The following is a 15,846-nucleotide window of genomic DNA, read 5'->3' on the forward strand; positions in this document are numbered from 1 at the left end:
GACCAGCCTAACTAAATTAACAAGTCTCTAGAAGGCTGAAAGAAACAGTCAATTCATCCACTTTAATGATCTTTGATTTGGTCCAAATGCATTACATCTTTGAAATTGATCTTTGATTTGGTCCAAATGCATTACATATTTGAAATTGTATTACTAGCTTTTTGATATGCTGAAGCTGGTCTATGGCATTGGCATTCAACTTTTAAAGGGACTGCAATTTCAACCTTAAAAATATTTAAAACAAAAAAACTCAAATTTTAAAATAATTTTAAAATTAATAAATTTTGCACAAATCATTCTTTAATGAAAGACATATTGTAGGATTGATAACTTTAAACTTCAAACTCAGTTCGATTAAATAATTTAAAATAGTAGACTGTTTATGTCACCAGGATTGGACGTGTGGGTTTTTCAATATTTACAAATATTATGGGAGTGGAAGAAGAAAAGTTTGTCCAAAAAATGGTGCAACATTCTTGAAGGAAATTGTACCATGACCATCCTCGTGATTTTACCATACGACCCTCTTCACATATAACAAAATTTCCAGTTGTATACTTCTAAGATGTACAGATTTTCATGTACAGCTAACAGGAGAAAAAAGTCCATGTTTAGACGGTAGAAACCAGATGAGACTGGTTAGAGTTGTAATAGGAAAAAGACATCCCCAAAAGCAATAATGCATTAGGAAGTAAATTTGACTTCTTTTTTCTGGGTTTGTGGTAATTACAGTCATCAGACAGTACAAATGGTTGTAATCCATTGAAGAAAATGGAAGTAGTCTGACAAAAATAATCCTTTTTACATAGTGCTCTTTGCACCGAATCAAGCAAATTGAACCACCCACTGTCCAGCAATATTGAATGATCTTTTGGTGATTAAGAAGCTCAACGCCCAATCATCCCTATTTGTCAAAAACTCTTCTACAAAGAATTCCACTTCGATGAGCCAGAAGTGTGTTCACACCAAAGCTATATCAAAAAGATCACTTGTCAGTTCCTCAATTAAATCTGTAAATATGTTTTTCTCCACCTCTGCTCCTATCTCAAAAATCTCTTTCTCAAAGTCTGTCCACTTTCCAGTTGTAGTGCTCATGTCTTTCTCTACAATATCATCCAGCATCCCAGAAACCATCATTCTCCACTTCCCGATATCCTCAAGTACATCATGGGCTAGTTTCTCACCCTCTAGACATGTTGGACCTTTGATCCATGTTCTGTAACCTCCCTTGTACCTACTAGTGTATTTTGAACATATACACTCCTTCACACAATCAAAAAGAAGCCTTTTATTCAGCCATGATCCCTGTGCTTTCCTAAACCTGAAATTACAGGAACTATTCTTCAGGCCTGAATGATCACCAGATGATGATTCTTGAGTTTCCAATTTGTCGAACAAGTCAGGATCTACAAGGAAATCTGGTACATCTTCCTCACTTAGTAAACCCACATCTTCAGACATTAGTTCTGCATTGCAGATAATCTCCCTTACATAATCAAGCTCCTGATCCTCAAGACATGCAGGCTCAGCTTTTTCCAAGCCAATTAAGGAAGGATCAATCTTGTGTAATCTTGAAATATCCAAAATTGCATCCATTATTTTATCACTTTCAACAAGTTCCAAGTTTGCAGAGGAAGCAGAATCACACAGTTCTGCGTCGCTGTCCAATTCAAAGTGTCTATCTGTCAGACAGACTTGACCTGTTCTACTTTCTACCGATGAACATAAGGGTTGCAATTTGTCATCTGGCATCAAAGATTCACAAATTTTCTTAGCACAAAAACCTAAGATGTAGATGAAAATAATAACAAGGACATTGATTCTCTGTCAAATTAGTCGCAAATATTATCAAAGCACCATAAAAATCTCATTGAACAATCTACTTGTGCTGATATATGTATATGACATTACAGACATAAGTAAAGAGCATTGACCATTGACAAAAAACCCAATATATGTTGAAATGTTTTACCATATGTAGCATCCGAGCCCTCTATAGAATTGCAGCTTTCATTTGAGAAAGAAAATTCTAATATGGAGACTGGACTAGGCTGGTCACAGTCCTCACCGCAAACATTCTCTGCATCACCTCCAGAATCCTCCACGTCTGCAAGAGAAACCCTGCTTCTATGGGGAACATGATCAGCTCCTAAAATTGAAGTTGCCTCTGCACTGTCTGCAAAGTCATGCTCCTTGTCTTCAACCTGAAAAGTTACATTTAATTCATGAGCCTTAGTGAATCTCATACTACAAAATGATTGGCTGTATCTTCATGTGGTTAAATTGGTCAAAAAACACCGACTGTTCATTAAGTAATTGCCCTACTGCTTTAAAGTTGCCAACTTATTATCTTCATGTAGTTAAATTAGCAAGAAAACGCAATGATGGCAGATGGTCCACAAAAGATTAGAATGTTGCACATTTCCCCAAACTCACATGCAATTTCATACTACAGTGGAATGTAAAACATGTAAAGCTGTTCGTCAGGTTGTGATCAAAGATGTGAAAGAAAAAGGGATGAAAAGGCCTATAGTGAAGACAAGACTTGCTTTCATGCGGACATGCTATTAATAAGTTACAAGTCAGAGAGCAACTATTCCAAACATAGCAGAGATTAAAATAAAGGTTACCAAACCTTTTTTGTACTTGTAAAAACATGGTCTTGGTAATTTAACAGGCAGAAAGTACTAAAAGGTATGAGGATTCAATTTTTCTCAGAAACTCAGTAAATGTTTCAAAAACATGAAGCATGCATGCAGTGGCAATATACTACACCTGATTGCGTAAAGAAAACTGATATGCACCATGGCATTCTCTAATCAAATTCCAAATGTTAAGGTTTATACATATCTAGGCACTCTGTTTTCAAAGATACATGGTCTATGGCGAAAGCTGAAAACTATATGTTATATGCAAAGAAGAATATACCACAACACACCCACTACAAAACACGTGAATGTTTGATTGTATCAAATTCCATTCCAATGAAACAACAGCAGTGAATTCTTGAACCTCAATCTTATTCTGGTTAGCATAGCAAAACCTGCAATTTTGTAATAGTATATAAATCCATCTTAAAAAGGAAAATTTACTTAATTGGAAGAGATAACATAATAGTGCAGTAACCTCTCAAGATGTCTTAACTCTATGCTAATAGGTTTTATTTGGAGGGCACCAGTAGCAATGTACATTTAAATTTACAATCATCTGTGCCAGACTGTAGTAACTCAAAGACATTTATAAACGCAACCCATAATGATATACAATTGGCACACTAACAAAAAGACGATAGAAGAGAATTTGTAAAACTAACCTGGTATGTTTCACTGCTAGCTTCACCGTATAAGCTGGATTCAGCCGCCTCCTTCAAATTATTAGAACCACTTACGAGGTCAGTATTCTGGTCAGTTCCAACAAGTTGTCCCATATTAAGTGCAAGAATCAAATCCTGGAGTATGGATGCTGTTGTTTTATTGGAAACTGAATCCTTTGAGAAATTTGCAGTGCCCAAACCAGCCCCACCACTGGATGTTAATTCTCTCAACTTTTGCTCCAAAAGAGCATTTAAGGTATCTCCTCCTGGAATTAATGGTTTAGTAGAGGATGAACTTGAGGAGGTTACTTCTGATATGACTTTCTCAGGTTGACAACTTACACGAGAATCCCTCCAATGGGCAGTCTGCCTGAGTTTCCAATCATCAAAAGGTTCACCCTCGCATTGTTTCTTCTCCTTCATATTCATTCCTGTCCGGGACCTACCTGTTGACCTCATAGGTGACGAAAATGTGAAAGAAACGACATCCATGCTCTTGCTGCAACTCATTGACTCCTTCTGAGCATTTTGTTGACCTTTTTTGCTCCCTTCTACATTCTCAGCAGTTTCCAAACATTGCTGTTTGCTATAATTTCCACTGCTACCTTTTCCTTTAAATATCATCTCTTTGACATTTTTGGAACGAACTTTTTTCTCATTTCTTTCTAAGATGAAACTAGATTCATCCTCTGAGACAGATTCTGTGAGACAAGAGTTGTCACTCATAAAATGGCCATCACTCAGTCTTTTCTTTGTGGGGGAAACTTTAGCGACAACAGAAGACTCACTTTTTTTCAATTCAGTCTTCTTCCTGTCCTCCTTGTCTTTGCCCCCATTTTTGCGCGACCCAAAATTTCTTGAGTTATTATTATTACAACGCAAATTCCCAGTCACAGTCCTATTTGGTATAGTGGAGTCCTTTGTGCCTTGCAAATTTCTGTGAATATGTCTTGAGGAACTTGAGGAAGGCTCTCCTAAAGAACCTTTGTTTGCTTGCTCATTACACCAATCGTTCTTACCCGACACCTTCTCCCTATTTGTCAACTGATTGTTTGGTTTGCTAGCAAACACAGATAGATTCTGCTTGGCAACCCTGGGAATTCCAGAGGGGCCTTGTTTCTGCTCATTCTTCCTGCCGTTTTCTTGAACATATTGATGTTGTTCATTGGATATTATCTGTTCTTCTTTGATGCTTTTCTTGTTTTTAAGGTTGCAAGCATTACTTGAAGATGCATTCAGGGGTTCGAATCCCCTTCTCTGCACATTGGCCTTTGCTTCCAAAGCAAGAGAAATGGTTTTCTCTTGCTTTTTTCCTTGGGTGGATATCGATGTCACCAATTTTGTTTGAACTCTTGATGTCACTCCAGTTCCATCTTGCTTTGCTGATGAAGTGGGTAGTTTTGACTTTCTCTTACCTGTATCCTGAACCACACTTCCACAATTTTCTCTTACTGTTGAAATATATTTTCTTGAATTTTGCTCTAGAGTAGGCTTTGAATTTTCAGTATCTTCTTTACCATTCCAGCTTTTACTCAACGCCTGACCCTTCAGTAACTTAATAGCATTGGAATCAACACTCTTTCTCAGTGGCTCTTGAACCCTAGATAATCTCTTTGAAGTTGTTCTCCTCTCATCTGCTTCCTGGTCTTTCAGAAGAGGATGAGCCACCGATGATCGAATTGAAAAATTCTTAGCTCTATTATTTGTTTGTGTGCCAGGTTCAAGAATCTTTGCAGCAGCTTCCATCAAACGAGCTGCATTCTTTGCGGAAAGAAGCCCAGGACTTTTTATGGGAGATACCATTTTGTTATGGGCTTTTGAAGGAGATAAAATTGATTTAAATGGCAAGGTATCGGGTTGAAACTTAGAAATTGGCCGCTTCTCATACAATCCGGTTTTCTGCAGCTTCTGGGGCCTTGATTCAACAGACTTTTTAATCAATTCATTCATTTTTGCATGATGCTTTCCTGAAGCAAACAACTGTTCATCATGAAAGAAATCATTATATTTTCTCTGATTCATAAGCTCGGGAAGTGGCCTGAGGTCAGAAGATTTAGTGTTAGCATCCTTAGCATTTTCAGGAAGGTCAGTTGGAGGCAAGGATTCAAGACCCATAAGCTTGGCAACAACACTTGGTGTCTTGGTGTTGTTTCCATTCCCCTCCTTGGAAGATGAGCAGTGAACACTCTCAGATGTGGGGTAGCCATTGCTAGAATTCTTCTTTGAATTTGGGAAACCACCTCTGTTTTCATCTGCAATCTGTATTGTAATTTTCACCCAAACAATTACTGCAATATCCTAAAACCTGAATATAGCTATGATTTGATTTCAAATCTAACGGCTTACATTGCAAAAACAAAATCCACACCAAAGGGATTATTAAAAACGAGAGAAAAAGCTTCAATGTTCCATATAGAAAAACAGAAACCCCAAAACAAAATACCCATTTATAAACGCCCCAAAAATCACACCTATGGACCGTCTTTTGTAAACTTATCATCATGAATAAAAGCTCCGATCAAGTGAAACTGCATATAGCATAAAATTTAAGACCAAAAGCAAAATTTGAGAAAACCACTAACCAGAAGCAACTTTGCCATGGGTAGCTTCTCGTCAGTATACTTCTTTGGCACATGCCTTGGCCGTTCTGTGAAGTATACAAAAAAAAATCAATCCCATCACTAATATGGGGTTTTCTTGGAACTGTTAAGAGGATCTATCATTTAGCAAAGAAAAATCTTAATACTTTTTTCAGAAAAAATGTAGTTACCAAAGAAGGGTAAAAGTTAATGTACCAGCTGGGAGAAGCCTGTTAGAGAACAACTTCTTGCCTGTGAACCTCTTGTTCCAATCAAACATCTGAAAGAAAACCCCTACACAGCCACCCAACTTTGGGTGTTGTTGATGTTTATCTCCACCAGTTAAACTTGACAGCATTTTCCCCGGTGTGTCATTCATGGTGACCTGTAAGGACTACAATACAATCCCCCTCCTGCAAAACAATCTACACCAAAGACCCGGATCAAATTCTGGCCAAAATGTATGGCACCCAGATGGACCTAAACAAAACTCCAACTCCAGCACCCACCAATGTAAGAAATTAAATAACAGTATCTCAACTGAATGCAATGCCTCTGGGTTGCTTAAAAAGACTTCATCAAGCAGGCATTGGATGACATTGGGCTCCAGATTCTTTTAAACGATCCCGTACTACACACCTAGAGCTGCGAGAATTCATCACCAACCCAGACTCAGAGTAACAGGCAAGGCACTGTGAACAAAACACATACACACTGTATATATACATCTAGACACCCAAATAAATGATAGGTTTTCATGGTCTGGTAACCCCATTTCAGAGCTCAGGCATTAGCTTCACGCAACCAGTAGAGAATTATGAGCAGGCCCCCAAAAACCTGTCTCTTCTTGTGCTACAAGCAACCATTGTTTTCCCAGCCTTTCATAACCCAAAAAATCCCATGGCAGAAAAATGCAAAAAATTTATGGAGAACAGGCCCATTGATTCTTTAAAGGAAAATGGAGGTAATTTCTTCAGATATGAACTGTCATGTGAAAACACAATTAAAATAACCTAAACCCATCTCATTCACCTAGTGTAACGTATACAAAACATTATTGTACATTAAATACACATTTTTTTATTTTTATTATTTGAAGGCTCAAATAGTGGGAAATTCAAATCGGGCGAAGGTAACGGGTCAAACCTTGTCGGCGCCGGTGCTGCCGATTTGCCCGCCGGCGATCGGCCCGCCGGCAGTTATGAGTTTGAAATCGTACACCATCACTTTTTTTTTAATTATAAGCAAAATAGGTAGTGTGACATTTTTCTTTTGGAAGCCAAAATATTCTGTGATCTCAACTACTTTAAATTTTTATTTTTATTTTTATTTTTTAACCTTTTTATCTATGTGATGCTATCATTTTGTTAAAAATGTGTTTGAATGCAAAAAGTTAATTTAAAAAATTATATTAATTTTTTTTTAATTATTTGAAAATATGTTATTAGTAATTTATATTAATGTGTTTGTAATAGTATAGTGTGAAGGTTAATGAAATTTATTGTATAATCTTCTTGATACTAAAATTCAAACTCTTAGGAGAATATTAATGCAAGTGCTCATTTTGAGGATTTGGTTTTTATTTGTCGTTTCACATTTAATTTTACCCATATCAAATGTATTTACCCTTTGAAAAGAATTAATAAATTTTTATTATATATTGAATAATTTTTACCCAGATCAAATGTATTTACCTTTTGAAAAGAATTAATAATTTTTTATTATATATTAAATATTTTTTTGAGGGTTGACCTTAATTGGTTACAACGTTAGGTTCTCTTTATGAAGACCCAAGTTTAATTTTTTCACCTCTTTATCTATGGGTGCCATCATTTTGGTTCAATTGGCAAAATGTGTTTGAAATTAAAAAGCCAATCTAAAAAATTATATCTTTTTAATCTTTAAAAGATATTTGAAATATATTATTAAAAATTGTGTTAATTTGTTTGTAATAGCATAGTGTGAAGGTTAATTTATGATCTTCTCCTTCTTGCCACCAAGATTCAAACTCTTATGTTAGTGTGAAATGTTGAGGATGAGGTTTTCATTTTTAGACTCACTTTAATTTAACCCAGATTAAATGTGTTTACCCTTTTAAACAAAATAATTTATTTTTACTTATATAAAGTACATTTTTAGAAGAAAAAAAAAATTGAAGGTGTTGAGCTTAATTGGTTAAAACAACAGGTTCTCTTTGTGGAGACCCAGGTTCAATTCTTGTTGTTTCTCTTTGTGGAGACCCAGGTTCAATTCCTCATAATATTTTTATAAGTGATTTCTAATAAAGAGCTTGTATTGGTCTAATATTGATGTAAGTATGAGCAAGATATTTGTAATTGATATTAAATTAAAAATATATATGTTTTACATAGATTTTGTAAATAATTATAAAATGTTAATTTAATAAGTAATATTAATACCATATATAAATATTTTTTTTGTTTTAAAATACTTATACCTTATAAATGCAAATCTACATCTTGTGTGTGTGTTTAAAAAAAAAAAGTTTTAAGTATAATTTGAATATTAAAGTAATAATATTTAGACATATGTAATGTATATATAAGTAATAATATTATTATAGTATTATAATATAAATTGTATATAAATGGATTTATTATGAGTATATAATACTATATGCAGTTATTTTATTTTATTTTATTAATAGTTATTTTAAATACAAGTTTAAGATATAAAATCATTTCAATTTTATCCACCATTTTAATTAACCGCAAACTTTTGTTTAAGTAATAATAGAGTATTGGCTTTAAGAAATATAACATTGAAATAAGCAATGTTTTAATAATCATTTAATTTGGATAGAGCAAGTAAAATTCTTCAAGTCTTAAATTTGAAAAGGAAAAAATTACAAATAAAGATTATGTGTAGATACATAACCTTAGCAACAGATTTCAATGAAGAAACTCTCTTAAGAAAAAAATCACAAACAAAAGAGAGTACCAAGTATATATTAATCTTTACAAATTAGGATAGAAATGTACAACACACTTCGCTATTCTTTAGAAATATGTGATACATCTAAGAGAATATGAGAAATAGTGTATGCCCTACACTACTCTCCTTTTCTCTATTCGTTATACTTTGCTCTACTATGTCTGGTCTACTATATATGTTTTGCTTTGAATACCTATATGTGTTGCTCTACTCTATATGCCCTACTCAATATCTTATGCATTATTTCAAATTTATTAAAATATATTTTAATGAAGTGCAGATCACAACTTTATCTAATAATAATTTTAGTCAATATCTTGCTCTTTCTTTTTGTCTTATGTCAATATTGGCTTTTGAAAGTGTCAAACTTTGTGATTCATATATTAAACAAATGTCTAAGTCAATCTTAAAGGTATATGGATTATGTATCCCCTTTGTGTTAACATAATCAAAATTAGTTGTAGAGTTTAATCTTTAAATGATATCCCTTATGTCAAGGGTTATAGTGGTGCACTTCCAAGTTTATACATTATTTTTCAAATGTACTCTAGAGCTCCATTTACAAGACTTGCTTGTATCCAAAGATTATAAGTTTAGCATGACCCTTACATCCTTAGCAATTAATAACTTCATATTGAATTCAATATTTCAACCTCCTTGCAATGCACTAACGCTATCCACTTTTGTTGCAATGCTACATTCAATAGACTACTTCATTGAATATAATTTTCTTCCATTATGATTATGCGTGTTATCTTTTGTGACAAACAAATGAATGTTATTATCAAGATTCTTATCGGTTGGCATGTATATGCCAACATTGATACTTGTCATTCCAATCATAAATAGTTAGATTTGCGTCTCTTAGATTTGTGAGAAACTGATGAAACATTTGTTGTTGAATACTTTCTCCTTCTTGTCTAAATATTTTATCTAATGTAACAACTTTGAATTGTTCTTATAGTAAATTAGTGTAGACTCTAAGTCTCCCCTACCCCTTTCGAGGAGTTAGCTTCTTTTTTTTTTCCCAGGCCTTAGTCCTTTTCTGCTCGAAGAGTTTTTTTGCCTCCTCGTGTCCATGTGGCAGCACGGCTCGTAATGTTTGAGCTCCTCTTTTCCCCTAGCCAGGAAGCTGAGCGGTGTTGACATGTGGCAGTGTGTCTTTTTCACTGTCTTGATGGGCTCGTGTGTTCATAAGTTTTCGCCCACACCACATAGCAGTTCCCCGCGAGGTACTCTATGAGTTTTTGTTGCGTCCTCGGGATGCTCCCTCATGCTACCACGTTGGAATTGATGCAACTGTCGAGTGTTGTTGTTTATTGCCTAGAGGAGATGGTTTTGGTCACCAATAGCTTGTGGTTTCGATGGTGGTTGCATTCTTTTTTTTGATCCGTCATTAGAAGATCTAATAGCGATTGCGCGAAAAGCCGAATCTTTTATGTTTTAGCTCGTGGGAAGCCATTTCACAATTGCTAACAACATTGCTAGCGATGCTTGCGATTTTAAGTGCTCTCTCTGTTTTCTCTGCGAGGTCGTTAGCTCGGGCTTATTTAGGAAAATGCTTTTTGCTTTTGTAAGGGTTCGGAAAATTAGAAGGAAGACGATAGATAATTGACTCATAGAATTACGCCTTTAATTTGTAGTTGTCCATTGGAGACTCTAATCAAATTGTGCCTTTGGCCTTTTATGATAATTGTGCTTATGTACAAAGACTTGTTTCTATGCAATTTTGTAATTTTGTATGACTTCAAAAATATATGCCATAAGACTCTGCAGATTGAACTATGTTTTTATGAACTTGTTATCTAGTGGATGAATGTTATGTATCGCTTTATGTCAAATGAGTTATTGTCTATGTTTCATTTTCAAATTTGTGGGCATGTAGATTGTTGAATGGGCCTTAGAGCTGCATGTTTATGAAGTTATCTTTGTGCCTTAGTTTTAAAATTATCTCAACGCATCGCCATAGTGTAGTTTTGCTTTCAGTTATTCTCTCTATCCCTTTTCAACCCCCCTAATATACGAAGAGTTAGCTTCTAAAATTCCAGAGGTCACTCAGTGAATACGCGTTGGTCATCACTGAGTTTCCCATAAGGTTGTATTCATAAAAGAAATTTTATCGATCAACAATTAGCATGTCTATTATTATCATGTATGGTGATCTAACATTAGCATGAGGCAATTGTCTTAAATCTCCAACCAAAATCATTAAAATAGTTTTGCAAAACACTTGAAAATGATAAATTTGATTATTATGTACTATTAATAGAGAAAGACTACAATAATGAATTATACTTATTAAAATAAAAATATATATGTGTCTCCAACTAAGATCATAGATATACTTGTAAAACTCATGTTTATATTTTAAGAAAATATTTGACGAAGTTGAGATTCTATGTTCTCCAACAATTTTTGTCCAATGAAGCTCATTTCACCAATCAATGTACATTTTATATGTCAAAACTTTTCTTGCGAGCTTGTAAGTTTTATTTATTATAGAATCAAATAAATTATATGATTGGGATTCAAAGTTGAGAATGGATTGTTGAGTCTCGGATATTAAATCCTACAAATCCAATTGATGTAAGTAATAGAAGTGGAGAATCTCCTAGGAATTCTACATCTTCAAAAGATTGACTAATGATATCAATTAGATATGATTTTCATGCTCATGTTGTTCCTTGAATTATTATGAATGATACTAATATATTTTGAGCTCCATAATAATGTGTCATAATTACATTGACTATCATTTGTATTTATAAACTAAGGCTATATAATTGATATTTTGTGTTATGTCATGTATGAGAAATCCATTGTCTTTTATGGTGCTTATATTTTATTGTTTGATTTTTGTTGTCTTCAACTTCATATTCATTAGACCATAGTGTTTATTTATCAATATTTCTTCTTCCCAACTTGTCTTTTTCAAATACTTTCGTAAATTTGACTATAATGTAGCCTATATATGACTTTTCACTCATGTTTTGTCATATTCCCTTGAAGAGGTTGATTAACTTCAATGTCAAAATCAAATACTATTTTGAATCTCTTCTAGAGTACTTGTTCATTCCACATGCAAGAATTGTAATTAAATGACTTTCAATTTAATATTATTACATCATTATTAGGACCAATATTTCTTTCTATATGATGAAATGACTAATAAATTAATAACTCGAGCCAATAAAAATAAACTCATTTGCCTAATGAGAGTATAAGAATAGATATAAATCTCAAAAATGTTCTCAAAATAGTTGTCATTTCGCTTGCATCTCAATTTTTATCTCTTTTTCGCTTTGGATTATATGTCCATGATCTAGTTGCATCAATAAATGAACATTTTCTTTGCAAAAAATTATTATATTCATCAATGAAATATTTTGTATGTTCTTCATGTCTATTCATCTTTCAATCATTTTTAGTTACATGTTTGAAAACCTCACATGATGCATTTAGTTTGACAATTTTTATATTGATCTCTACTAATAGAAGTTATAATAACACACAATTACATTTTTCTTGTGCCCTAATATCTCTTTCTATAATTATTTCAATGAGAAGCCTCATATATGCTCTTATGGATAAATATTAATGGTTTTCAATGTTTGCAAGTTGTATCATCAATATTTGTTGATAAGTTTGTGAACTCTTATTTACTTAGCTACACACTTATCAATGTACTTGATTGTAGTATATTTATAAAGAACATGATGTGAATCTATAATCACTTTCCATAATTATAGTATAAAATGATTGTATGAATTTATTCTATTGTCATTTCTTATAGGCTCAATTTTTTCATCTATCTCCGAGTCTTCATATAATTTTATCCCTCAATATTTAAAGGTCATGAAGCAATATACATATAACTAATAATAGTATATTTATATTACAATCTTATTATATTGAATTTGTATAGAATTATTTGAATGATTGAATCTCTTGCAAACTATTCATCATTTTTTTTCTTAATGTAGGTATGTGGTTTCTCTACATATTGTATGTCATTCTACACAATTTAAGATCTCTTCATAGTCACGTTCCATATCTACCTATGTAAGTTATCTTGTTATTTTAGGACATGGATGTTGCACAAAAAATTGCAATACCTATCATTTAAAAATTGTAATAATTTATTGGCTATGTCAAAGCATAAAGTTTATATATAACATATAAATTATTGATTTACAAAAGATCGATAATATATCTATATAATTTGTTGATATGGATCTTCTCTAAGATTTCAAGTGTGATCAATATAATGGAGGTATTTCTATGTGTGTTTTCCTACTCATTTGTCCAATCAAGATTGTATATATTTGATGTTTCATCTACCCACATGAAATTGCACACATATGGTGACTTCTACACTATCATTCATATCTAGACCAGTAATCTCTTACATTTATTCATTTTTCTAGTTATTTCCAAGAAATCATATAAGTCCACATTGTGTTTCACTACATGAGGATAATTATTTTTTCTAATTTTGGTCTTCTTGTGGATATGTTGTTGGTGTTCTAAGCATCATTGTATTCAATTTAGGCTAGTAAATATATGCTTTAGTCAAATTGAAGAATATAATCAGTGAACCAATTCGATGAAGCATGCTAATTAATTTCATATATTATTTAACTTAATATAACCTTTATCTCTTAATCTTATTTCAAACTACATCAAATGACTAACTAGACAAGAGTGACACATTTTCCATATATGTTTGTATAATTTTTTTTATGATTATTGCCATATATTGGAGAATTCTTTTCACTAACACTACCATTGAACTGTGTGCATGATGTTTAATGGTCATTTTCATCACGCAATATTTAAATCATGGGTGTTAACCAAAATAGTTATCCCTATACTAAAATGGATGTTATAAAAATTTATGTAGATGCATCTGTCTCATGTGTGCTTCGAGCCAATCACATATGCCATTAGGAAACAATGTTGGAAATGACATATCAAGTATGCCTAATGTCGCATACTCATTGATAGAAGATTCATCATTTTTTTACTAATTAATTAATGTTCCTAGTTCTACAACAAGGTTATTTTGCCTATGCATGGGTTGATTCTATTATATTTGGACATTAGGCAATTTGGAAGCCAATTAAATTTTATCTGCATCAAAATCAAAATTTATATGCATTCAGTTTAGTTTCTTGAAGATATTTTTATAATCAAAGTTTGATGGAAGTTCATTGGGAGCATTTTCATCAATCTAAACATCAAAATAGAATTTGTCATATTTAATATTATATTTTAATATCTTATATAATGCTCTTTATTGACCATAAAGTTATACTTTGTGTCACATTGATCTCTCCTCTGAATAATAATGATTGATAAATTTCCTATTTAATGTGTCAAAAACCTTAGAAATATCACTTACTGTTGAATTTTGTAACACAAGCACCTACAAGATCAAACGATAAACAAAACACCAACCACACATGAGAGTTGCACAAATGAATGTTATATTACTCAAAAGAAAAGAATATAGAATGAATTACAATTGTACAATGAGTTGCTTATAAAGAAAGCACTAAGATAAATTTAGGAGAACTAAAGTGCAAGCATGAGGAGCTAAAAAAATCTTAACTCTATTTAATTAGATGCACAAAAACTAAACTAGAAGCAAGCAATCTTAAGTGAACTTAAACAAAAAAGCATAATTGGTTGTAAAAAACCAACTAATAGATAAAAAAACTCTAACACCCCCGCCCCCTTAGTGAAACTTGGGGCGAGTAAAACACTCTAAATGAATAAATGCAAAAATGGGCCTCAACAACTAAAGGGGCATGATTGTGTACCCATGTACAAACCAATGAAGTCTCTCTAAGTAGAGAGAAATAGAAAAAAACATGTGATAAAAACCCCTCTCCAAAAGCAAGAGATGCAATGCATGAAAAGAAACAAGAACTGCTAAAAAGGAAGGAAGGCCCCAAGGATAGCTTCCTTCACAAAAGTACAATCAAGATTCCCCCCATAAGAGAGAAAGGAAAAGATGATGTATCCCCATCATAAGAGAGAAGCTCCAATGCCAAAGATTAAGGCTCGAGGATGAATTCTAAAGATGATCCAATAGCAGAAAACCACATGTCTCCCCTTAGGAAGAAACAAATACACTAGCCAAGGCTTAAGCAACTCCATGAAATGCGATGGAAGGAATAATCTTGAGATGTGTGTCATGGAAGGCTACTCAATTGTCCACGTGTCTGAATTATGACATGTCAGATCAATTGAAGCAAATTCAAACAACTGTGAAGATACTTGATGAACAACCTTTGAAGGCATTGAAGATGGGATGACAAGAATGCTAAAATTGCCATCAAAGAGGAAGTGAAGATTCTCAAATATGTCTCCAATGTTTGTAATGTATGACTCAACAAATAGCCCTGCAATATCTAGTAAGAAGTCATCCCACAAAGCTAAAACTAGAAGGGAACAATCAACCAATTAAATTAAATCAATAGGGGCTATTTATGAGCCAATACCAATATGATCAAGAACAACAAAAGATGATGAAGACTAAGATGGTGTCTCAATATGAGGAGTGACATCTGAGATACAAGGCTTGGATCCATTAGAATATGAAAGACTGGTGATATATTCAAGAATCTCCAAAGCACCATAATCATAGGGTATGTAATTTGCATGTGCAAGGGGAATGTCACAATCTGCTGCAATATCCTTTGAAAATAGAGAGATATGAGGATCTCCATAAATCTCCTAAAGGTGAGTCCATAGTGCACATGAACATTTAATGTCCAATAAAGCACACATAGTGTCAAGATCAATAATAAAACAAATCACTCTTACAACATGGTCATTAATGATCCTCCAAGCATATTGACTGCTCTCTTAATCTAGTTGAAGAACAAGTCCATATAGATAGAGCAAAAAATCAAGCCACCTAAGATGTGTCAAGATGCCCTTTCGCCAAGACTTGTAATTGCCCTTTGCTAGCTTGATAATACAAGGATG

The 15,846-nt window shown here is 33.2% G+C and overlaps 1 protein-coding gene across 3 annotated transcripts; it reads right to left on the reverse strand.

Moving 5' to 3' along the window:
* Window positions 1-533: 533 nt before the first annotated feature.
* Window positions 534-6,925, reverse strand: LOC131070570 (uncharacterized). 3 transcript variants are annotated; one of them, XM_058006152.2, is made up of 6 exons: window positions 6,434-6,925; window positions 6,109-6,317; window positions 5,896-5,960; window positions 3,314-5,572; window positions 1,973-2,204; window positions 534-1,745 (listed from the first exon to the last, which is right to left on the reverse strand). In XM_058006152.2, the coding sequence occupies exons 2-6, from the start codon at window positions 6,269-6,271 to the stop codon at window positions 961-963; spliced, it is 3,504 nt and encodes a 1,167-aa protein (XP_057862135.2). In that variant the 5' UTR covers window positions 6,272-6,317; window positions 6,434-6,925; the 3' UTR covers window positions 534-960. The 3 variants fall into 3 exon arrangements, with proteins under 3 accessions (XP_057862135.2, XP_057862134.2, XP_057862133.2); XM_058006151.2 differs by having other exon boundaries at window positions 6,402-6,925; XM_058006150.2 differs by having other exon boundaries at window positions 6,109-6,925.
* Between the last annotated feature and the right edge of the window lie 8,921 nt (window positions 6,926-15,846).

This window comes from Cryptomeria japonica, chromosome 2, assembly GCF_030272615.1.
Source record: "Cryptomeria japonica chromosome 2, Sugi_1.0, whole genome shotgun sequence".
NCBI classification, from domain to species: Eukaryota; Viridiplantae; Streptophyta; class Pinopsida; order Cupressales; family Cupressaceae; genus Cryptomeria; species Cryptomeria japonica.